The sequence below is a fragment of the Pelodiscus sinensis genome, chromosome 1 (genome assembly GCF_052426305.1).
Source record: "Pelodiscus sinensis isolate ZL-2025 chromosome 1, ASM5242630v1, whole genome shotgun sequence".
Classification (NCBI taxonomy): domain Eukaryota; kingdom Metazoa; phylum Chordata; order Testudines; family Trionychidae; genus Pelodiscus; species Pelodiscus sinensis.
In genome coordinates this window covers 329,146-354,079 of record NC_143052.1, presented here as the reverse complement: position 1 = coordinate 354,079, position 24,934 = coordinate 329,146, and the positions used below count along the sequence as shown (strand labels likewise).

The 24,934-nt window shown below is 48.9% G+C and overlaps 1 protein-coding gene across 2 annotated transcripts in view; it reads right to left on the bottom strand.

The window, feature by feature from the left end:
* Positions 1 to 24,934, bottom strand: part of HCLS1 (hematopoietic cell-specific Lyn substrate 1) — an 89,689-nt gene continuing 64,755 nt past the window's right edge. For both annotated transcript variants that reach the window (XM_006120741.5, XM_075918371.2), the window contains 8 exons: positions 19,319 to 19,429; positions 15,665 to 15,720; positions 9,460 to 9,529; positions 8,801 to 9,000; positions 6,412 to 6,525; positions 4,216 to 4,534; positions 3,074 to 3,145; positions 1 to 1,897 (listed from right to left, as the gene is read on the bottom strand). In XM_006120741.5, coding sequence (XP_006120803.3) covers positions 1,761 to 1,897; positions 3,074 to 3,145; positions 4,216 to 4,534; positions 6,412 to 6,525; positions 8,801 to 9,000; positions 9,460 to 9,529; positions 15,665 to 15,720; positions 19,319 to 19,429 — 1,079 coding nt within the window. In that variant the 3' untranslated portion in view covers positions 1 to 1,760. The remainder of the gene's footprint in view (positions 1,898 to 3,073; positions 3,146 to 4,215; positions 4,535 to 6,411; positions 6,526 to 8,800; positions 9,001 to 9,459; positions 9,530 to 15,664; positions 15,721 to 19,318; positions 19,430 to 24,934) is intronic.

Below are 24,934 nucleotides of genomic sequence, written 5' to 3'. Positions count from 1 at the left end.
AAAGTGACTAAGGAACATTTATTTACTTTCTCACACAACACAAGAACGGGGGGTCACCAAATGAAATTAACAGGCAGCAGGTTTAAAATAAACAAAAGGAAGTTTTTCTTCACACAGTGCACAGTCATAAGAACATAACAATGGCCAGACTGGGTCAGACCAAAGGTCCATCCAGCCCAGTATCCTGTCTGCTGACAGAGGGCAATGCCAGGTGTCCCAGAGGGAGTGAATTGAACAGGTAATGATCGAGCAATCTCTCTCTCCTGCCATCCATCTCCACCCTCTGACACACAGAGGCCAGGGACACCATTCCTCACCCAGACTGGCTAATAGCCATTTATGGACTTAACCTCCAAGAATTTATCTAGTTCTCTTTTAAACCCTGTTATAGTCCTAGTCTTTACAACCTCCTCAGGCAAGGAGTTCCACAGATTGACTATGTGCAGTGTGAAGAAGAACTTCCTTTTATTTGTTTTAAATCTGCTGGTACTCCTTGCCAGAGAATGTGGTGAAAGCCAGAACTTTAACAGGATTAAAAACAAAACTAGATAGATTCATGGAGGCTAGGTCTATCAATGTCTATTAGCCAGGATGGGCAGGAATGGTGTCCCTAGCCTCTGTTTGTCAGAAGCTGAGAATGGGCATCAGGGGAGGGATCACTTAATGATTTCCTGTTCTGTTCACTCCCTCTGGGGCACCTGGCATTGGCTACTCTCAGAAGACAGGCTAATGGAGTATCTGGATCTTTGGTCTGACCCAGTGTGGCCCTTCTTATGTTATATTCTTGATTTAATGACTCCAACTAATGGAAAATTTACTACATCTCTGGGCTCATGTCCCAATGGTTAATCACACTCACTTGAAACTGCCTGTGTCTGCTCTGTTCAACTTCTCTCATTTCTCAGATTTTCTAGCTTACTTCTCAACTTTTTTTGGCACATTAATTAGGTAATTTAGTGGCTCACTAAAAGCATTTCCAAGACCTTGCATCATGCTTCTCTAAGCCCTCCAATAGCCTTCTCAAAGGCTTGGCCCCAGCACTAGAGACAGTACAAACAGTGGTTTCATTGGACTGAGGCGCAAAAGGCAAGAAGGCCTTAGCATGAGTCTTTATTGTCCGCCTCTGCACAGGCATCTCCCTTTTAATGGAACAGCATGTTGCAACCAGGGTCACACTTTCAACACAGAAGAACTGGGTGAGCTTGGTGCAGGTGAAAAGTTCCCAGTTTCTCACCCTGTTTATCCCTAGGCAGCAAAAACTGAAACCCACCCATCCTGCCTGCCACTGTGCTTCACCCTGGCCTGAGCATCACAAGGACATTTTGCTCTTGGCCTCTAGGACGACTGCCATTCATGGGGAGGTTTCTGTTACAGAAATACAAGTGCACCAGGAGCTGGGCTAAGCCCCTCCTCTCCCAGGGAAGAGAGGCCAGCACATGCTGAAGACTTTGGTGATTGCTAAGGGTGGATGAGAACTGCAAGGGAAATGCTCTGGCTCCCATTCTCCACTCCCCTGAGGCAGCCAGGCTGGAAAGGAAACGGGACCCCAAGAGGGGAAAGGCCCATGCCCCTTTCTTTACCCACCCCCGCTCCCACATGCACCAACCTGACCCCTGGGATCCTATATGTCATTTCTGGTTAGTTTTTTTCTTATGCAGGCATTTGAGCTGAGCTGCTCGCGGCTGCCCAGCCCTAGCTACACACGAAGCACTGAAGCAGTAAGAGGCAGCAGCGCAGAGGGGTTCGGGCAAGGGCAGGTCTCACTGAAGTAACTTCACATAATTAGCTGGAAAGAGGCCAGCTCTGCCATGGCAGTGCCCCCGCCACCAGCCTTCGTCCACCATCTCGATGTTGGTGATGGTGTCATTGGGGTCAAAGGAAATTTCATCGTCACCCTCTGCAAAATGAAAGAGGAAAAGGAGGCACAATGTAATTTGCTCCTGAGGGCAGAGACATCCTGAGGAGGGTAGGGGGCAAAAATTACCACACATGGAGTTCAGCAGAGACTATCACCACATCCCCTCCCCCAGGTCTCATATTGGCAGCCCTCCCCTCCTCTCCACTTTCATCCCACCCCAGTGATTTGCCTCACCCCTTCCAGTGCAGGAACAGAGGAACTGCCAGACTGGATCAGACCCAGGACCTTCGGCTGTGTCTAGACTGGCAAGTTTTTCCGCAAAATCATCTGCTTTTGCAGAAAAACTTGCCAGCTGTCTACACTGGCCGCTTGAATTTCCGCAAAAACACTGACGATCTCATGTAAGATTGTCAGTGCTTTTGCGGAAATACTGTGCTGCTCCCGTTCGGGCAAAAGTCATTTCCGAAAGACTTCTGCGCAAAAGGGCCAGTGTAGACAGCATAGTACTGTTTTCTGCAAAAAAGCCCCGATTGCGAAAATGGCGATTGGGGCTTTTTTGTGGAAAAGCGCGTCTAGATTGGCCACGGACGCTTTTCCGCAAAAAGTGCTTTTGCAGAAAAGCGTCCTGCCAATCTAGACGCACTTTTCCAAAAATGCTTTTAACGGAAAACTTTTCCATTAAAAGCATTTCCGGAAAATCATGCCAGTGTAGACGTAGCCGATATCTAGTTTGGTATCAGGCTCTGCCAGGGCTGGTGTCCGCAAGAACAGGGATATGCTGCCCCCGCATTAGGTCTCATTCTAGGCTGTAGGGGTACGTCTACACTGCAATCATAGACCCATGGCACAGTGATGGCTGACCCAGATCAGCTAGCTCAAGCCGCAGGGCTAACAGTTGCAGTTTCCATGTGGGTCTCCGATCCAGCTAGAACTACACAGCAATGTTTAAGCCACAGCCTGAGCCCTGCAAACCCAAGTCAACTGACCTGTGCACTGAGACTCGGTGCTGTGGGACTTTGATTGTCGTGTGAGGTACTGCCTGGCCACAGACTGGCTTAGGCCTTGGAGCATGAGATTAATATGGCATCGTTATTCAGACACAACTCCCAGAGCTTTCTCTTCCCCTCCCTGCCAGCCAGCCTGAGCTGCCCACCCCCTGCCCTGCAGGCAGATAACCTCCTTCTGCTACTCCCCAGGCCAAGCAAACCCACTCACCTCCTTGGTAATCATAGAGCGCCACAGCAGAGAGCCCAGCTTCATCCGCCTCGTACACATTACCAGACTCTCCTACAGGAGAAAACCAGCAGGCAAGTCAGGAGGCGGCAGCACTCAACTGTTCACAGACCCTGCCAGGTTTGCAAGGGTGATCTCCCTGCTCCTTATGAGCCTCAGGCCTCATCGAGGGGAGAGCTCTCATCCCTTCTCAGAGTGGCCAAGGCCTCTGAAGAAAAGGGCCAGACCAGAGCGCTTGCTGCTCCTCTCTGTCCTTCGCCAGAGCACAAGATGGACGGACTGGAGAGAGCCAAGTACTCGGTCCGGAGAAGCTAGGACACAGCCCAGTTTGGCCTGGGCACCATGGCCAGACTCACTTCCATGGGCTCCCAATCCCAGGCAAGCAGTCAGCATTCAGCTGTGAGATCCAGCCATGTTAGCGAGGGTCTGTGTGCCTCTCCGGTGCCCAGCACCTGCTCCATTAGCTGGCAGGACACAGTGCTCTTCTCAGTCTGGGTTGTTTCCTTCTGTACAGGTGGGCACTGTCTCCTGCTGCAGGTGCGGGGTCCCGACAAGGTGGGCAGGGAGGGGCTAGTTATTTTGGGCTGTTGAAGTGAGCCCCCCCCCCATCACTGTATCCAACTGATCCTTTACCATTGACACCTAAACAGAACAACCCCGGTGCACCATCATCCCTTCTGAGCCCCTGGGATACTAGTGCTCAGAGGAGGGTTGGCTGCACGCTCCTAGCAGGCTTGAAAGCCTTAGCCACAGACTGGACAGCAAGCCCTGCAAGCCACAGAGGAGCACCTGCCACTTCGCACCCCTCCCAGCACCGCACTGCAGCAGCCCTTCCCCGAGGAGCCCACCCAGCCCCTCTCAAGCAGGCAAGTCTATGGCTGGCCCAGGACCATCTGAACTAGTCTCAGGACTTAAAGCAGGGCAGTGCTTTGCTTGGCCCTCACTCTCACCCTCCCCATTTCTCCCAACTGGAGGAGCAAAGCAGGCTGCCCCCAGCAGGGCTCCCCATAGTGTCTGGGGGTGGGAGACAATCACTGCAGAGTGCACCCCAGGGCCTGCCTGGCCTGGCTCCGAAGTGCAGACAGATAGAGACATGCCCCAGGCACGCCTTCCCCATCACTTACCAGGGCAGGGAATGCTCCTGCTGCTGATGGGCGTGCTTTCCGGGGGGATCTCCTCATAGTCCTCCCCTGCGTCCTCACCCTCGTCGTACTTGCTCGAGGGCTCTGGCAGCTCCTCATAGTCTCCGCCCACGTCAGCACCATCCTCATAGCTAGCGGGCTCTGGCAGCTCCTCATAGTCCCCCTGCAGCTCTACACTGTCAGCATAGATGGCCTGCGCCCCAGGCGACTCCTCACGCAGCTCGCTGGCATCTTCACCCAGGTCAGAGGGCCGGGGCGGCAGCGCAGGGGCCTGGTCCTCATCCTGCGGCTCCTGCTCTTTCTGTGCAGGGAGGAAAGAAGGAGAAAGTAACTCACAGCAAGAGTGAACTGGGAGGCAGATCCGTGGCCTGCACGTCTCTGTGCTCACCCAGCACCAGGGGCTCGGCTCCCAGGACAGCGTTCTGCGTGCCTACGCACACAGGGTGCCCATCGCCGGAAGGGCTTTCAAGGAAACATCCCAATCCCATTCTAGGCAGCTCCCCAAGACTGTGCAAAGCCACAGGACATGAGCTTTATCAGGGCACCTTCTCCCCAGAACCCAGCCAGCTCAGTCCTAAGGGAAGGGAGCTGCTGGACACTGCAAACCAGATGAAACCCTGTGGCTTAAAAATGGCTCAACCATTTTAAACCACATGCTGCTAAGCAACAACACACACACCTTGGCTACAACCAGGCAATTTGAGACAAGTGCTGTTGGCATTGTGTGTTTTGTCCAGCTGCTAGGCAAGTGATACCACAGCACATTTAAATGGGAATAGGGCCTGACTCTATTCAATAAGTGCAGTGACCAAACCCAATCAGCAAGAGTGCATGTGTCTCTCTCTGTGGCTATGTCTAGACTATGGGGTTTTCCAGGATACAGGAGGCATCCCGGAAAAACTCCGCCACGTCCAGGGAACGCGTCTGCTCTTCTGCTTTTTTGTGTGGAAGAGCAGATGCGCTCGTTTGGAAGCCCTCCTCCCACGAGGAAGAAGGGCTTTTCCAAAAGATGGTTTTTTTCCAAAATTTGGACTAGTGGAGATAGGCCAGAGTTTGGAAAATCCTCTTCCAAAAAAACGATCGGAAAACGGTATACAAATTGTGGCGCACCATTTGCGTCCCTTGTTCCGATAAAGCCCCGTAGTCTAGACATAGCGGCTATGTCTACACTGGCATGAATTTCCGGAAATGCTTAAAACAGAATAGTTTTCGTTATAAGTATTTCCGGAAAAAGAGCGTCTACACTGGCAGGCTGCTTTTCCGGAAAAGCTCTTTTTCCGGAAAAGCGTCCGTGGCCAATGTAGACGCGCTTTTCCGGAAAAGAGCCCCGATCGTCATTTCCGCGATCGGGGCTTTTTTCCAGAAAAGACTAGTGGGCTGTCTACACTGGCCCTTTTCCGGAACAGTGTTCCAGAATAAGGACTTATGCCCGAGCGGGAGCAGAATAGTTTTTCCGGAATAGCGGCTGATTTTGTACAGTTCAACGTCGTTGCTTTTCCGGAAATTCAAGGGCCAGTGTAGACAGCTTGCAGCTTATTCCGGAAAAGCGGCTGATTTTCTGGAATAAGTGGCCCAGTGTAGACACAGCCAGCCTGTGTGTGTCTGGCTCAGCAACGAAGCGGGACGTCTGCAGGAGGAGCACCAGGGCATGGATTGCCTCACAGCGTGTGGTTCAAGGTTGTTTATAGCACTCCACATTCAACTTGCAATGTGTTCTGGAGGCATAAACAGAGGCTTGGCCCTTTCTCAGTGAAACTGCTGGAAGCTATTACCACTCACTTGCCAGGATTTTGCACACTGTCGGGAGGCTTAACTCTGTGTGTGCTCCCTATACAGTGCTGGAAGGGCCGCTCTGGCCCGTGCTGTAGCAGAGCGCTAAGGCGAGGTGCAGACAGCATGTTCTGTAGGTGCCACAGCAGCCCCCTGCTCTGATACAGGGTGCTGGGCACAGCTGGTACTGAGTTGCTTAGAACTGAACTGCTCCTTTCATTTTCCTGCTCAGCTGCTGCTCGCCCCTCCACTGAGTCCAGTTCCAGATTGGTTTGAACAGAGGGGAGTGTCAAGTGCCCTACTATGGCCCTCCCCACACTGCCCTCCCTTCATAGGAACAGCCCTTCCCCCTACCAATTCTGATCTACATGCTGTTCTTCCCCAACAGCAGCAGTCCCGCCCCTGTACCTGCTGTCCCTGTCGGTTAGGCAGCACCGCTGGTGCTTTGGAAATCTTCCTGGGTACCACAGCTGGTGTGGGAACTGGCTCCTTATGGCTCGTTTCCTCACTCTTCTGGGGTTCCTTCCGGGAGAGAAAGCATCAGTGCCATTCAGTCTTTTTGAACAGGATCCAAAGTGACTCCCTCTCCTACGCCTCATGGGGCAGTTTACACACAAGCCTCATTCTTTCCACTGGAGCCTTGATCAGGAGACCAGCCCACCACTCGTGTGAAACCTGCAGGAATCAGCCTCAGCAGGTGTGTGCCATTCAGGAAGCCGCCCCACCCCATCCATGTGCCAGAAGGGGAAAGGCTGAAACCAGTCCCCGGTGCACACATGCAAGTGGGAAATGAGGCATCTGGTCACACAGTGGAGTCTTATAGAAAGGTAGGACTGGAAGGGACCTCAAGGGTTCTGTGCTGAGGGCACAATACAGACCGGAGTCCAGATCCAGTCCGTGAAACCTTTGCCTCTAGCCCACCATGACCCTTTAGGCTGCTAAAAGTCCCATGCCTGCCGCAGCCCCAGCCACACCACTTCCAGAAGCATCGGCCATTGTGAGGATGGCACTGGGGGCCAGGGCAGCATGGAGACCCACTGCTGCTCTCCTCACAAGGGGCACTCAGTTTGCAGCAGCAGCCAGACTCCTGCAGTGGTGTGGGGCCACCATGGCATGCAGGCAGCCTGCCTGCCTGAGTGCCCCGCTGTGCCGCTGGTTGGGCATCACCTGTGCTTGTAAGTGTCTCATGGACAGAACCTGCACCAGACACCCCTTGCCACATGCCAACCCTTGCCCCAGGTCACAATGCTCTCCTGTAGCCAAACTCCCTCCCAGACCTCACTTCCTTTCCTGCACCCCAGTCCCCTGCTCAGGTCTGCCTCCTGCATCCATACTCTGTTCCAGAACCCACATCCTCTCCCTCCATTAATATAATAGGAAAGTCTGGCCCATCATCATTCCCCCCACCCCATAAAAATTATTGCCCATCCCTGCCCTATGCTATACCTGACAGATGTTTGTCCAACTTGTTAATGACTGGAATTCCACAACCTCCTCTGGACGTCTGTTCCAGAACTTAACTACCCTTAGTGTAAGAAAAGCTTTCGCTAATATCTAGCCTCAATCTCCCTTGCTTCAGACTGAGACGGTTTATTGTCCTACCTTCAGTGGACACGGAGAACAACTGAGGACAGTTCTCTTGGGACTAGTCCTTTGGACACTTCTCAGATCCCTTCCTCATTCTTCATTTCTCAAGACTAAACATGCCCACTTTTTAACATCTTTCCCTATACGTCAAAGTGATGAAATCTTATCAGTTGTGTTGCTCTCCCCTGGATTCTTTCTAATTTGTCATAAGACCATCAGAATGGCCATATTGGGTCAGATCAAAGGTCCGTCTAGTCCAGTATCTGGCTAATGCAAGATGCCCAGAGGGAATGTCCAGAACAGGGAACTATCAAGTGATCCATCCCCTGTCATTCATTCCCAGGTTCTGGCAAACGGGCTAGGGACAGCATTCCTGCCCATCCTGGCTAATAGCCATTGATGGACCTACCCTCCATGAATCTATCTAGCTCTTTTTTTGATCCCTGTTCTAGTCCTGAACTTCACAACATCCCCTGGCAAGGAGTTCCACAGGCTGACTGTGAGCTGTGTGAAGTAATACTTCATTTTGTTTGTTTTAAGCCTGCTACCTGCTAACATCTTTCCTAAAGTGTGGCACCCAGAACTGGACCTTGCCATGCAGAACAGAGCAAGACAATTACCTGCCATGTCTTCCATAGAACATCCCTGCTAATACACCATGCAAAGATATTAGCAGGGGGCAGGGAGAGGGTTGGGGGAACCCCACAGCAGCCTGGGCTCCGTGGGCAGCTCTTAGTAGGGGGAAAAGGAGGAGCAGGGGGCATAGTCATGTGACAAGGGGGGAGCAGTGGACCACCTCGGCCCCCACCCCCCTGGGAAGAGACTGGCACCATCCTCACGCCTTGGGCAGGGGTGGAGCTGCACTGCAGGGAATCCAGGACCCTTGCTGTCTCGGAGTCATTCAGTCCAGACACTGGCCTTGAACGGTACCTTTCGGGGCAGTCCTGCCCAATGAAAGGTGGTCACCCTGGAGTGTGTCTGCCCTGAGGCAGGCAGACCAGGTGCTGTCCAGGAAATCAGGATGTCTGGCACCAACACTAATATGGCGAGGGGCCGAGGGCAAATCCCTGCCTGCCCTGAGAAAGGGGACAATGATTCTAGGCTCCCATGTCCACAGCCTGTGTGTGCTCCTTAACAGCGTACAGCCCGTCCCCCTCAGCGGGACAGAACAGCACTGCCACACAGCCAGGGCTGGCACTGGGCCCATCACCTGCTGCTCCCGGGCAGCCTGGCACTCCCGCTGTTCCCGGGCGGCCTGGTGCTCCCGCTGCTCCCGGGCGGCCTGGCGCTCCCGCTGCTCCCGGGCCTGACGCCTCATTCGTTCCTCTTCCACCCGCTTCCTAGCCTCTTCATCAGCTGACTTGGCCAGGCCCTCGAATCGTGACTTTAGGCTTCGGGCTCCACTTGACGCTGCACAGGGAAATGGCTTCTCAGCAACAGGCACTGGGGTCCCCTCCCTCTTAATGGGCTGCCTCCATGCTGCCAGCCAAGCCCACTGAGCCTGTCTTCTCATCCATCCAAACTCACACCACTTAGAATCCTAGAATCCTGGGACAACAGAGACCTCAGGAGTCACCAAGTCCAGCCCCTGCCCAAAGCAGGACCAACCCAACTCAATCATCCCAGCCAGGGATATGTCAAGCTGGGACTTAAAAACCGCTAGGCATGGAGAGTCCACCACCTCTCTAGGGAACCTATTCCAGTGCTTCCCCACCGTCCTGGTTTTTCCCAATATTCAACCTAGATTGCCCCAATATGCCCAGTGCAGAGTCTCTGGCTGCAGAGATCGGAGGAAACAGCCGGAGAACACAGGCCCTTCCCAGCTGCAGGGCCAGGGATAGGCACTCTGGTTGTTTCCAGATGTCTTACCTGCCTCCACAGGTTTGGTCTTTTCATATGAGGAAGTTGGAGCCTCCATCTCACTAAAGCCAACAGCGCTCTGTAAAGGGAAAAAACCGGTGGATCCAGCATGAAGGGAAGACATGCAGAAGAGCCAGAGTTCCCAAGGCAGTGGTGGAACCAGACACTCATCTGGGTTATTCTATTCCCAGTTCTGCAATTGGCCTGTTGGATGATGCTGAGTGAGTCACTTCTCTCAGTGCCTCGGTTTCCCCATTCTAGAGGAAAGAATATCACCAGGTGGAGAGTCTTGGCCCATTCACTGACCATTAACATTAATTTCCATTATCAATTCTTTGCTCTTCACAGCCTTGCCACAATATTCCTAAGGGGAAGGGCATATTTGATGCAGACTGATTAATTTAGTGAGGAGGTAACTAGGTTTGAAGGGAGAACATGACCAAAGCCTATAGGTAAGTGAAAAACACTGAGATCTGGGAGACCAGAATTGGTGGGGAGCATATGTTGTTATAGCAAGGTTAAGGGAGAGAGAAGACAGAACTAACGGGCTAGGGGTTGGTAAATGAAATCAGTAGCATAGATGTCTGTATTCTAATGCAAGGATGGGGAATAAAACAGAAGAACTCAAAATGCTAAACACAACTATGACAGAGCTGGCACCATAGAGACTTGGTGGGACAATAAACACAACTGGAATAGTGGTATAGTAGGGGGCTGATTGCTCAGGAAGGACAGGCAGGGGGGAAAAGCAGAATGTGTTGCCTTATATATTAAAAATCTATACACTAGGACAGACGTCAAGAGGGATGTAAGAGACAGACTCTGGGTTAGGATAAAAGGAGTAAAAGACAAGAGCGATGTCATAGTAGGGCTCTTCTATAGACCACTTAACCAGGAAGAAGAGGTGGATGAGCCTTTTATTCAACAACTTACAAAAATCACCCAAAGCACAGGACTTGATGATGATGGGGGACTTAACTACCCAAACATCTGTTGGGAAAACAACACAGCATGGCACAGATTATCCAATAAGTTATTGGAATATATTGGGATTTAAAAAAAAAAAAACTTTAGAAGGAGAAATCTACTGGAGGCGAGGCTGTTCAAGATTTGATTTTGATCATGTTATGAGGATGGATGATACATGGATACTAGGTATGTGACAGTTGAAACACAAGTGGTTACACACAAGCCCCCTGCTGCACTTCTGGCACTCCCAGCCCCCTTACTGCTTTCCTGGTTCAGCCTTCCCCAAGGCATGAGTTACATCCTCCCTTGGGGCCTCTTCCAGTTCTCTGGGCCCTGGCAGCCTGTCCTTGCCAGACTAAATTCCAGCAGCCCTCATGTAGGCCTCTGCCTCTCCATCTTTTTGGCCAGGTCTACACTTACCCTGGGATTGATGCTCCAGAGATCAATCTTCCAGGGTTCAATTTAGTGGGTGTAGTAAGGACCTGCTAAATCAACTGCTGATTTTGCCCCCATTGATCCTGGTACTCCACAGGGTCATGAGAAGTGAGGGAAGTTGACCTGAGAGTTTCTCCCATTGACCTCTTGCAATGGGAATCCTGCAGAAATTCGACTTCAAGTACATCGACTCCAGCTACTCCATTCTCATAGCTGGAGTTGTGTATCTTAAGTTGACTTTCTCGTTGAGTGTAGACCTGGCTTCCGCCAGCTCCGGCTCCCACCTCCCCCAGCAGGCTGGCAACTGGCTACTGGCCCCCAAGATAGCCCCCCAGGCCAGGCCTCATCCTGCCCCTCTCCCCAGCAGATCACCGACATGGCAGGCTGCCCTCACCAACTCCAGCTCATAGCTGTCCCCCTCGTCAGACACCCTCCCCCCCCGCCTAAGACCAAAAAAACAAAAATATAAAAAAAATTTTTAAAAGACAATCTTTCTAAAAGCGTATCAAAAGATTAAAAATAAAGTTTTCAGCTACCAATTTGGAAGAAAGATTGGATGGTTAAGTACGATTCAAGGTAGTTGCTAACTATTAGCCATCAAATCTTTCTCCTAAATTGGTAGCTGAAAACTTTATTTCTGTGCTGCTACTGACTGGACACACCTTCAGAGCTGGGCATATGGCCAACACCTGCCACCTAGCTCTAAAGGCAGTGCAGAAGTAAGGGTACGTCTAAACTACATGGCTCCGTCGACGGAGCCATGTAGATTTGTTTTTTTGGCAAAGGCAAATGAAGCCGTGATTTAAATGATCGCGGCTTCATTTACATTTACATGGCTGCCGCGCTGAGCCGACAAACAGCTGATCAGCTGTTTTTCCGCTCAGCGCGCTAGTCTGGACGCTCCCCTGCCGACATCAAAGCCCTTTGTCGGCAGCCCCGGTAAACCTCATCCCACGAGGAATAACGGGGCTGCCGACAAAGGGCTTTGATGTCGGCAGGGGAGCATCCAGACTAGCGCGCTGAGCGGACAAACAGCTGATCAGCTGTTTGTCGGCTCAGCGCGGCAGCCATGTACATTTAAATGAAGCCGTGATCATTTAAATCGCGGCTTCATTTGCCTTTGCCTATCTGTCTAATCTACATGGCTCCATCGATGGAGCCATGGAGTCTAGACACAGCCTAAGAGTGGCAATACTGTGACTCCCACTAAAGTAACCTTGTAACCCTACAACTCCCTTTTGAATCAGGACCCCAAATTTCAGAAACACAGGTGTCCCCCATGAAATCTATATAGTATAGGATAAAAGCACACAAAAGACCAGATTTCCCAGGGGGAGACCAGATTTCATGGCCCATGATATGTTTTTCAGTGGCATCTGGACCATCTCTAGACTGATGCCTCGGCTACAGCCTTAGCTAAGAGTCACCCCGCCAAGATGACTAGCCACACAAACACTGATGAAGAAGATGGAAAATGCTGCAGGAACCCCTTTCTATTAATAGAATCGATGCTTTGTAATACCAGGCTTGTGAGTCTTTATTTCTGATGCAAATATTAACATAAAAAGTGTGTGAAAGACAGAAGGGAAACTATGCCAAATCTGTGTGCAAAGCATTTTAGATACAGCAGCGAGGCAGGTCCTTCAGAATGAGGAACTCATGAGAGGAATGGTGTCTCCCTGCCAGATTCACTGGAGCCTCGTTTGCTAAAGAGCTGTTGAAAAAAATATTTTCCTCACAGGAAAGGCTTCTGCTCCTCCCTAAGGGTGTGTCTAGACTACAGGGTTTTGCTGACAAAACTATCATAGAATCATAGAATCATAGGACTGGAAGGGACCTCAAGAGGTCATCGAGTCCAGCCCCCCGCCCTCAAGGCAGGACCAAGCTCCATCTACACCATCCCTGACAGATGCCTATCTAACCTGTTCTTAAATATCTCCAGAGAGGGAGATTCCACCACCTCCCTTGGCAATTTATTCTAATATTTGACCACCCTCACAGTTAGGAATTTTTTCCTAATGTCCAATCTAAACCTCCCCTGCTGCACTTTAAGCCCATTACTCCTTGTCCTGTCCTCAGAAACCAAGAGGAACAAATTTTCTCCTTCCTCCTTGTGACACCCTTTTAGATATGTGAAAACCGCTATCATGTCCCCCCTTAATCTTCTTTTTTCCAAACTAAACAAGCCCAGTTCACGAAGCCTGGCTTCATAGGTCATGTTCTCTAGACCTTTAATCATTCTTGTCGCTCTTCTCCGTACCCTTTCCAATTTCTCCACATCTTTCTTGAAATGTGGCGCCCAGAACTGGACACAGTACTCCAGCTGAGGCCTAACTAGTGCAGAGTAGAGCGGCAGAATGACTTCACGAGTTTTGCTTACAACACACCTGTTGATACAACCTAGAATCATATTTGCTTTTTTTGCAACAGCGTCACACTGTTGACTCATATTCAACTTGTGGTCCACTATGACCCCTAGATCCCTTTCCGCCATGCTCCTTCCTAGACAGTCGCTTCCCATCTTGTATGTATGGAACTGATTGTTCCTTCCTAAGTGGAGCACTTTGCATTTCTCTTTATTAAACCTCATCCTGTTTACCTCTGACCATTTCTCTAACTTGCTAAGGTCATTTTGAATTATGTCCCTATCCTCCAAAGAAGTCGCAACCCCACCCAGTTTGGTATCATCTGCAAACTTAATAAGCGTACTCTCTATCTCAATATCTACATCATTGATGAAGATATTGAACAGTACGGGTCCCAAAACAGACCCTTGAGGAACTCCACTTGTTATCCCTTTCCAGCAGGATTTAGAACCGTTAACAACAACTCTCTGACTACGGTTATCCAGCCAATTATGCACCCACCTTATCGTGGCCCTATCTAAGTTATATTTGCCTAGTTTATCAATAAGAATATCATGCGAGACCGTATCAAATGCCTTACTAAAGTCTAGGTATATGACATCCACTGCTTCTCCCTTATCCACAAGGCTCGTTATCTTATCAAAGAAAGCTATCAGATTAGTTTGGCATGACTTGTTCTTCACAAACCCATGCTGGCTATTCCCTATCACTTTATTACCTTCCAAGTGTTTGCATATGATTTCCTTAATTACCTGCTCCATTATCTTCCCTGGGACAGACGTTAAACTGACCGGTCTGTAGTTTCCTGGGTTGTTCTTATTCCCCTTTTTATAGATGGGCACAATATTTGCCCTTTTCCAGTCTTCTGGAATCTCCCCTGTCTGCCATGATTTTTCAAATATCATAGCTAAAGGCTCAGATACCTCCTCTATCAGCTCCTTGAGTATCCTGGGATGCATTTCATCAGGACCTGGTGACTTGCTGACATCTAACTTTCCTAAGTGATTTTTAACTTGTTCTTTGTGTATCCTATCTTCTAAACTTACCCTCTCTCTGCTTGTATTCACTACGTTAGGCACTCTTCCAGACTTCTCGGTGAAGACCGAAACAAAGAAGTCATTGAGCATCTCCGCCATTTCCAAGTTTCCTGTTACTGCTTCTCCCTCCTCACTGAGCAGTTGGCCTACCCTGTCCTTGGTCTTCCTCTTGCTTCTAATGTATTTATAAAAGGTCTTCTTGTTTCCCTTTATGCCTGTAGCTAGTTTGATCTCATTTTGTGCCTTTGCCTTTCTAATCCTGCCCCTGCATTCCCATGTTGCTTGCCTATATTCATCCTTTGTTAGTTGTCCTAGTTTCCATTTTTTATAGGACTCCTTTTTTATTTTGAGATCATGCAAGATCTCCTTGTTAAGCCAAGCTGGTCTTTTGCCGTATTTTCTATCTTTCCTACACAGCGGAATTGTTTGCTTTTGGGCCCTTAACAACGTCCCTTTGAAATACTTCCAACTCTCCTCAGTTGTTTTTCCCTTCAGTCTTGCTTCCCATGGGACCTTACCTACAAGTTCTCTGAGCTTATCAAAATCTGCCTTCCTGAAATCCATTACCTCAATTGTGCTGGTCTCCCTTCTGCCTTTCCTTAACATCACGAACTCTATTATTTCGTGATCACTGTCCCCTATACTGTCTTCCACTTTCAAGTTCTCAACTAGTTCCTCCCTATTTGTTAAAACCAAATCCAGAACAGCTTCTCCTCTGGTAGCTTTTTCAACCTTCTGAAACAGAAAGTTGTCTCCAATGCAGTCCAGAAACTTATTGGATAGCCTGTGCCTCGCTGTGTTAGTTTCCCAACATATGTCTGGATAGTTGAAGTCCCCCATCACACTACCGCCAAGTTCTGGCGACATAACGTCGACAGAACTCAGCAGTTTTGTCGACGGCAGTAAACCTCAGTCTACGAGGAATAACACCTTTTGTCGACAGAGTTCTGTCGACAGAAGGAGTTATTGCATCTACACTGTCCTTTGTGTCTACACTCTCATGTCGACAAAACAGCAAGCTTTGTCGACAGAACTGGATGTAGTCTAGACACTCTTTGTTGACAGAAGTTTTGTCGACAGTCTCTGTCGACAAAGCTGCTGTCGACAAAAACTTGTAGTCTAGACGTACCCTCAGAAATCACTAACCTGGAGCAACTTAAACTTGCACATTGCAGTTCAGGACTTCAAATGGAGCTATCATGTAGTCCTCACATTCTCTCTCACCTCTTCCCCCCCCACCTCTCCATCCTTCACACACAAGGCCATATCCCTCCATCATCACAACTAATTAACTGCATGGATAAAGGCTGCTGAGAAGATGCATGCAGGTGTCACTCCCCTTTGCAGGGGGCAAGATTTGGGGTCTGGGAACATAACTGTGAACTGTGCTAAGCACAACAGACTTACCTCATCCACTCTGTCCTCCTGAACACCATACCGACCACCAAAGCCCTTGGCATAGTCTGCAACACAAAAAGGGTTCAGTTTGCCTTCAGCTACAAGGGGTACCTCCCATAGATGACACTGGGAGATGCCCTGTGTAATGGGGGCAGGATTTTTGCCCCATCCAGCAACCCATGAAAAATCAAGATCTGTCAGAGCAGCCAAACAAATCCATTTGTCCTTCAGAACCGGCCCACTCAAAGCCCTGGCCCTTTTAGTCAGGTACCAGTGCTGCTCCTGTAGAAGGTGTGAAATCCCCATTAAACAACGAACCCATATCAGGCACTAAATGGACAATACTCGGAGACGGGGGGAACACTCTCCTGACTCCCCAGTGCCTTGAGGTAGGGGGCTCAAATCCTGGTCATTTTGTCTTAGCCAGAGGCCTGCAGGATGTTTTGCATTGAAACTGGGAAAATGCTAGAAAAAGCCTCCACAATCAGTCCCTGGAATCACTGCATGATTGGGCCCCGCATAGTGTCCTGCTCCCTGCAAGCTGCAGGGATGTGTCTGACACTGGGCCAATGCTGCAGAACAGCCTGGCAAAGCCAGTTTCAGTTTCATGGACAAGCACCCACTCTGGAAACCTGATTGCAACACAGTCCTCCAATCAGGCCCTTTGAGCTCATTCAGCATAGCACACATTTCAAATGACAAGTGCTCCATTAAAGGGTGTTTGTGTAGGGGCTGCGTTTGTTTGGGAACAATCACTGCTATGACTCCAGGAGCTCCAATGGCATCTTTTTTGCTAGGGAGGCCCCATGCTACATGTGCAGCATGAAGGTTACTTGCTGACAACCAATGCCAACAATTCCTGCCATAGATGGACTGACAAGCCAGTGGCACATCAGTGCAGTGGCAGCCAGCCTGAGGAAAATGGCAGATGGTCACTGGGAGATGTCCAAGACCCAGAGTCTCATAGACTCATAGACTCATAGGCTGTGTCTAGACTACATGCCTCTGTCGGCAGAGGCATGTAGATTAGACACATAGGCAAAGGCAAATGAAGCCGCAATTTAAATGATCGCGGCTTCATTTACATCTACATGGCTGCCGCGCTGAGCCGACAAACAGCTGATCAGCTGTTTGTCAGCTCATGCGCTAGTCTGGACGCTCCCCTGTCAACATCAAAGCCCTTTGTCGGCAGCCCCGTTATTCCTCGTGGCATGAAGTTTACTGGGGCTGCCGACAAAGGGCTTTGATGTCGACAGGGGAGCGTCCAGACTAGCGCACGAGCCGACAAACAGCTGATCAGCTGTTTGTCGGCTCAGCGTGGCAGCCATGTAAATGTAAATGAAGCCGCGATCATTTAAATCGCGGCTTTATTTGCCTTTGCCAAGAAAACAAATCTACATGGCGCCATCAACGGAGCCATGTAGTCTAGACGTACCCATAGACTTTAAGGTCAGAAGGGACCATTATGATCATCTAGTCTGACCCCCTGCACAGTGCAGGCCACAAAATCTCACCCACCCCTCCTAGAATAATCCTCTCACCTATATCTCAGATATTGAAGCCTTCAAATACTTTGAAGACCCCAAGATGCAGAGAATCCTCCAGCTGTGATCTGTGCCCCATGCTACAGAGGAAGGCGAAAAACCTCCAGGGCCTCTGCCAATCTACCCTGGAGGAAAATTCCTTCCCGACCCCAAATATGGCGATCAGCTAAATACTGAGCATGTGGGCAAGACTACTCAGCCAGACACCCAGAAAGTTCTCTATAGTAACTCCTATCATCCCTCCATTGATCTATTTCCCACTGATAATGAATGGTCAATTAGCTACCAAGACCATGTTATCTCATCAAACCATCCCCTTCATAAACCCATCTAGTTTAATCTTGAAACCAGATAGATCTTTTGCCCCCACTACTTCCCTTGGAAGGCCGTTCCAGAACCTCACTCCTCTAATGGTTAGAAACCTTTGTCTAATCTCAAGTCTAAACTTCCTACTAGCCAGCTTATATCCATTTGTTCTTGTGTCCACATTGGTATTAAGCTTAAATAATTCCTCTCCCTCCCTGGTATTTATCCCTCTAATATATTTAAAAAGTGCAATCATGTCCCCCCTCAGCCCTCTTTTGGTTAAAGTAAACAAGCCAAGCTCCTTGAGTCTCCTTTCATAAGACAGGTTTTCCATTCCTCGGATCATCCTAGTGGCCCTTCTTTGTACCTGTTCCAGTTTGAATTCATCCTTCTTAAACATGGGAGACCAGAACTGCACACAGTATTCCAAATGGGGTCTCACCAATGCCTTGTATAATGGCACTAACACCTCCTTATCCCTACTGGAAATACCTCGCCTAATACATCCCAAGATCGTATTAGCCTTTTTCACGGCCATGTCACAATGGCGGCTCATAGTCATTCTATAATCAACCAGGACTCCAAGGTCCTTCTCTTCCTCCGTTACTTCCAACTGATGTGTCCCCAGCTTATAACTAAAATTCTTGTTATTAATCCCTAAATGCATAACCTTACACTTCTCACTATTAAATTTCATCCTATTGCTATCACTCCAATTTACAAGATCATCCAGATCTTCCTGTATGATATCCCGATCCTTTTCTGAATTGGCAATAGCTCCCAACTTTGTGTCATCCGCAAATTTTATTAGAACACTTCCACTTTTGGTGCCAAGATCAGCAATAAAAAGATTAAATAAAATTGGCCCCAATCCCTGAGGAACTCCACTAGTAACCTTCCTCCAACCTGACAGTTCACCTTTCAATATGACCCGCTGTAGTCTCCCCTTTAACCAGTTGCTTATCTACCTCTCAACTTTCATATTAATCCCTATCTTTTCCAATTTAACCAATAATTCCCCATGTGGTACTGTATCAAATGCCTTACTAAAGTTGAGGTAGATTAGATCCACTGCATTTCCTTTATCTAAAAAATCTGTTACTTTCTCAAAAAAGGAGATCAGGTTGGTTTGGCACGATCTACCTTTTGTAAAACCATGTTGTCCCAATTGCCATTAGCCTCAATGTCTCTAACTACTTTCTCCTTCAAAATTTTTTCCAGGATCTTACATACTACAGATGTCAAACTAACAGGCCTATAGTTACCCGGGTCGCTTTTTTTCCCTTTCTTAAAAATCAGAATGATATTAGCAATTGTCCAGTCAAATGGTACAACCCCTGAGTTTAGAGATTTATTAAAAATTTTTGCTAATGGACTTGCAAGTTCTTGTGCCAGTTCCTTTAATATTCTTGGATGAAGATTATAGAGTCCCACAGAATGAATTCACCATCTGTGCAATGTGGCATTAATCCAGGTGCCCTCCCTCGAGCCCATCCCCCAGTGATTGGGACACCCTCACCATAGCTCAGTCCCTACTGAGCTGGGCACCCCACCAACACTCTTGAGCACTTCCTGTGCTCTACCCTCCAACACACATTGCTCCAGGTGGCCCACATCTTGTGTGGCTTATTCCGTGACCCCCACTGCTCCAGGCACCTGAATCCCTCCAATTCCCAGCTTTGTGTTTCAGTTCTCAGCATTCCCACATCTGGATCACAGTGCAGCCCCATCAGCCCTGAAATTTAGCTGAGCCAAAAGCACCATAGGTTGGCCCAAACAAACATGCCTCCCCCAAGCTGGCAACTGCACACACCTGTCTGGGACTCATGACGGTTCAACTCTTCCTGATGCTCCCAGCCAAGGGCACATTTGTCTTGACGGTCCTTCTGCACTCCAAACTTCCCACCAAAGCCCACAGCATAGTCTGCAGCCATGGGGGAGCCAGAACATAGGTGTGGGGGACAACAACACAGAGACAGAGACAGTCAATTAATTCAGGCTCAGATAACTTATGAAGGCAACTCTGTACCAGAGGATGGAGGGGCCGGGGAGTTTGAGGTAGGGCTTATGGGATGCTGACAGTGGTGGGAATTGGACAAGGCTTACAGTGTGCTGATGGGAGGGTGGGATAAGGATCATGGGGGCCAAGTTACGTGATCTTTTCCTCATTGCCTTGTGGGCAATAAAAGCCTTCTCCAGCTCACCATGCCCCTCACCTGGGGTATGTGTGGAGAGTAAGATGGCTTATTGAAGGCTGGATTATCCCCTTAGACATCGCTCCCTCATCAACAGCCCTGCCCTCTTCCAGAGAGACACTCCCCCCACTCCCCATCTTGCATGTAAGGCAAGAGGCAGTCTCTCAGTCCACATACATGCTGTTACTACAATGATCTGCCTCTCTGTCAGGCCCTCGGTGTGACACTACACCCCCTATTATTTATAGTGATATTATTATGACATAGTAATAGTGCAGTTTGTATTAGAGGGGTCATGTAAGGTGTCATTGGAAAAGTTATGATTTTCCGAATATGATTATCTTGTTTGGATGCATGTATTATTTTTGTATCTGAAGTTGTGAATAGTGACTAGGTATTCCCCTTTATTCGGCACTAGTGATGCCAGATCTGGAATACTGCATCCAATTCCACCGAAAAGATGTGGACACATTGGAGAGGGTCCAGCAGAGGACAACCAAAATGATTAGGGGGCTGGAGCACATGACCTACGAGCAGAGGCTGAGGGATTTGGACATATTTAGTCTGCAGAAGAGAAGAGTGAGGGGGGATTTGATAGCAGCCTTCAACTTCCTAAAGGGAGGATGGAGAGAGGTTGTGCTCAGCTGTGATGGATCATAGAATCATAGGGCTGGAAGAGACCTCAGAAGGTCATCAAGTCCAGCCCTCTACCAAAAGCAGGACCAATCCCAACTAAATCAACTCAGCCAGGGCTTTGTCAAAGTGAGACTTAAAAACCTTTAGAGATGGAGATTCCACTCCCCCCCAGATAATCCATTCCAGTGCTTCACCACCTGCCTAGTGAAATAGTTTTTCCTAATATCCAACCTAGACCTTCCCCACTGTAACTTGAGACCATTACTCTCGACTGAGAACAGCCTCTCTCCATCCTCTTTGGAACCTCTCTTCAGGAAGTTGAAGGCTACTATCAAATCCCCCCTCACTCTTCTCTTCTGCAGACTAAACAAACCCAAATCCTTCAGCCTCTCCTCATGAGGAATGCACCCAAGGAAGATTGTGCCCTTGTGAAATGAGCCATCAGGACTACAGCTGGGAGTTTGGCCAGGTCATAGCATGTCCTGATGCAGGACGTGCTCCAGGAAGAGAAATGGTGGGACAAGATTGGCAGCCCACATATCCATTGCACAATAGCAATAAAAAGTTGTGATTTACAAAATGGTTTGATGTATTCAGTGTAGAGGGCTAAAGCCCTCATGACATCCATGGAGTGCAGGACTCACTCTCGAGCATCACATGCCGTTTAAGGAAGAACACAGGCAGAAACATGCCCTCATTCACATGAAAATGGAAGACCACTTTGGGCAGAAAGGCTGGGTGAGGATGGAGCTGCACAAAGGGAAAGGTTGTGGCGTTTCCTCTCCACATTGAAGGAAGGGGAGCTTATACTGTACAACAACATGGTATCTTTTGGGGCTTATTCTCCAGAGGGAGGTGCTGGTCTGGGAAGCTGGGTGTTATCTTGGCTGTAGCCTCTCTATTGTTGGGGAACTGAAGATACGGCCAGGAATGACCTTGAATGGGTCACTGCAGATTATGTAGCACTGGGAAGAAGGATCAAGGAATTTGAACTGCAAGTGGTGTTCTCGTCCATCTGCCCTGTTGAAGGAAAAGGTCCAAGTAGGGATCGTCGAACTGAGGAAGTAAATGCTTGGTTGAGCAGGTGGTGTTGGAGAGAGGGCTTTGGTTTCTTCAACCATGGGACTCTGTTCCAGGCACAAGGATTGTTAGGAAGAGATGGGATCTACCTAACCTAGGGTATGTCTACACTACCACCCTAGTTCAAACTAGGGTGGTAATGTAGGCAACCAGAGTTGCAAATGAAGCCCAGGATCTGAATTTCCCGGGCTTCATTTGCATCTTGCTGAGCGCCGCCATTTTTAAATGTCCGCTAGTGCGGACTCCGTGCCGCGTGTAGCCGCGCGGCATGGAGTCCGCACTAGCGGACATTTAAAAATGGCAGCACCCAGCAAGATGCAAATGAAGCCCAGGAAATTCAGATCCCGGGCTTCATTTGCAACTCCGGTTGCCTACATTACCACTCTAGTTTGAACTAGGGTGGTAGTGTAGACATACCCCAAGAGAGGAAAGAGCAACTTCACAGGAAGGCTTGCAAACCTAGTGAGGAGCACTTTAAACTAGGTTAGTTGGGGGATGATGACCAAAGCCCTGAGGAAAGAACTATGATTTGATTGGAATAATGGAGACTTGGTGGGATGACTCGCACGACTGGGGCACTGTCATGGAAGGGTATAAACTGTTCAGGAAGAACAGGCGGGGGAGAAAAGGAGGAGGAGTTGCATTGTATGTAAGAGAGAAGTATGATTGCTCAGACCTCCAGTACATAGAGGGAGAAAAGCCTGTTGAGAGTCTATGGGATAAGTTTAGAGGTGACAGCAACAGGGGTGATGTTGTGGTTGGGGTCTGCTATAGACCACCGGATCAGGTGGATGAGGTAGATGAGGCTTTCTTCAGACAACAGAGAGAAGCTTCCAGATCACAGGCCCTAGTTTTCATAGGGGACTTTAATCATCCTGACATCTGTTGGGAGACCAATACAGCAGTACACAGACAATCCAGGAAGTTTTTGGAGAATGTTGGGGATAACTTCTTGGTACAAGTGCTGAAGGAACTGACCAGGGGCCATGAGCAGCTTGACTTGCTGCTCACAAACAGGGAGGGGAAGTAGAGGCGGATGACAATCTGGGAAGCAGTGATCATCAGATGGTAGATTTCAGGATCCTGACCAAAGGAAGAAAGGAGAGTAGCAAAATACTCACACTGGACTTCAGAAAAGCAGACTTTGACTCCCTCAGAAAACTGATGGGCAGGATTCCCTGGGATGCTTACATGAATGGGAAAGGAGTCCAGGAGAGCTGGCAATATTTTAAAGAAGCCTTATTAAAGGCACAGGAAGAAACCATCCCGATGCACAGTAAGAAAAGCAAATATGGTAGGCGACCAGATTGGCTTACCGGGGAAATCCTTGGTGAGCTTAAACACAAAAAGGAAGCGTACAAGAAGTGGAAACTTGACCAGATGACTAGGGAGGAGTATAAATATATTGCTCGAGAATTCAGCGGAGTTATCAGGACAGTGAAAACGCAACTGGAATTGCAGCTAGCAAGGTATGCGAAGGGTAACAGGAAAGGTTTCTACAGGCATGTTAGCAATAAGAGGGTGATCAGAGAGGGTGTGGAGCCCTTACTGGATGAGGGAGGTAACCTAGTAATGTGGGAAAAGCTGAAGTACTCAATGCTTTCTTTGCCTCCGTCTTCATGGTCAAAGTCAGCTCCCAGACTAATGCACTAGGCAGTGTAGTATGGGAAGGAGGTGGACAGCTCTTGATGGGGAAAGAACAGGTTAGGAACTATTTAGAAAAGCTAAACATACACAAATCCATGGGTCCGGATTTAAGGCATCTGAGGGATCTGAGGGAGCTGGCAAATATAATTGCAGAGTCTTTGGCCATTATCTTTGAAAACTCGTGGAGATCAGGAGAGATCCCGGATGATTGGGAAAAGGCAAATGTAGAGCCCATCTTTAAAAAAGGGAAGAAGGACAATTCAGGGAACTACAGACCAGTCAGCCTTACCTCAGTCCCCGGAAAAATCATGGAGTGGATCCTCAAGGAAGGCATTTTGAGGCACTTGAAAGAGGGGAAAGTGATCAGGAATAGTCAACATGGATTCATGAAGGGCGTGTCATACCTGACCGATCTGATTAGCTTCTATGATGAGGTAACTGGCTCTGTGGATATGGGAAAGTCGGTGGATATGACATACCTTGACTTAAGCAAAATTTTTGATACAGTCTCCCACAATATTCCTGCCAGCAAGTTAAGAGAGTATGGATTGGATAAATGGACTGTAAGATGGATAGAAAGCTGGCTAGACTGTCGGGCCCAATGGGTAGTGATCAATGGCTCAATGTCTGATTGGCGGTCGGTTTCTAACGGAGTGCCCCCAGGATCTGTTCTAGGACCAGTTTTGTTCAACATCTTTATTAATGACCTGGATGAGGGGATGGATTGCATCCTCAGCAAATTTGCAGATGACACTAAGCTAGGGGGAGAGATAGATATGCTGGAGGGAAGGGATGGGTCCAGAGTGACCTAGACAGATTAGAGGACTGGTTAAGTAGCAGTTCTGCAGAAAAGGATCTGGGGGTTACAGTGGATGAGATGCTGGATATGAGTCAGTGTGCCCTTGTAGCCAAGAAGACTAATGGCATGTTTGGTTGCATTAGGAGGAGTATTGCTGGCTGATCCAGAGAAGTGATTATTCCCTTTTATTCGGCTCTGGTGAGGCCACATCTGGAGTATTGTGTCCAGTTCTGGAGCCCCCACTACAGAAAGGATGTGGACGCATTGGAGAGGGTTCAGCGGAGGGTGACCAAAATGATTAGGGGGCTGGAGCACATGACTGATGAGGAGAGGCTGAGGTTTTTGGGTTTGTTTAGTCTGCAGAAAAGAAGGGAGGTTCCAAAGAGGATGGAGAGAGGCTGTTCACAGTAGTGACGGATGGCAGAACAAGGAGCAATGGTCTCAAGTTACTGTGGGGGAGGTCTAGGTTGGAAATTAGGAAAAACTATTTCACTAGGAGGGTGGGGAAGCCCTGGGATGGGTTACCTAGGGAGGGGGTGGAATCTCCTCCATCCCTAGAGGTGTTTAAGTCTCGGCTTGACAAAGCCCTGGCCGGGTTGATTTAGTTGGGATTGGTCCTGCCTAGAGCAGGGGGCTGGACTTGATGACCTCCTGAGGTCTCTTGCAGCTCTATGGTTCTATGATTCATGCAGTGGCTGGTCAGAGACCCTGCATGTCATTGCAGCTGTGTGGCCCTGGCTATGTGAATGCTAGTGGAAGCATAGGACCAGGAGTGGATCTGCAGCTTGTTATAGCAGCACAGAGGAAGGAAGCCCAAGCTGGTTATTCCAAGGACTTCAAGGTATCCCAGTTTCAGATGCCACCCTGAAGGGAACCTGTCACACCCAGGCCCAGAGGGAATTTGTTCTCCATCTTTATTCAATCTTAAGATCCCTACATAAGGGGGTCTAATCCAGACTCCCAGGGTATGTCTACACTACCCTCCTAGTTCGAACGAGGAGGGTAATGTAGGCATACCGCACTTGCAAATGAAGCCCGGGATTTGAATTTCCCGGGCTTCATTTGCATAAGC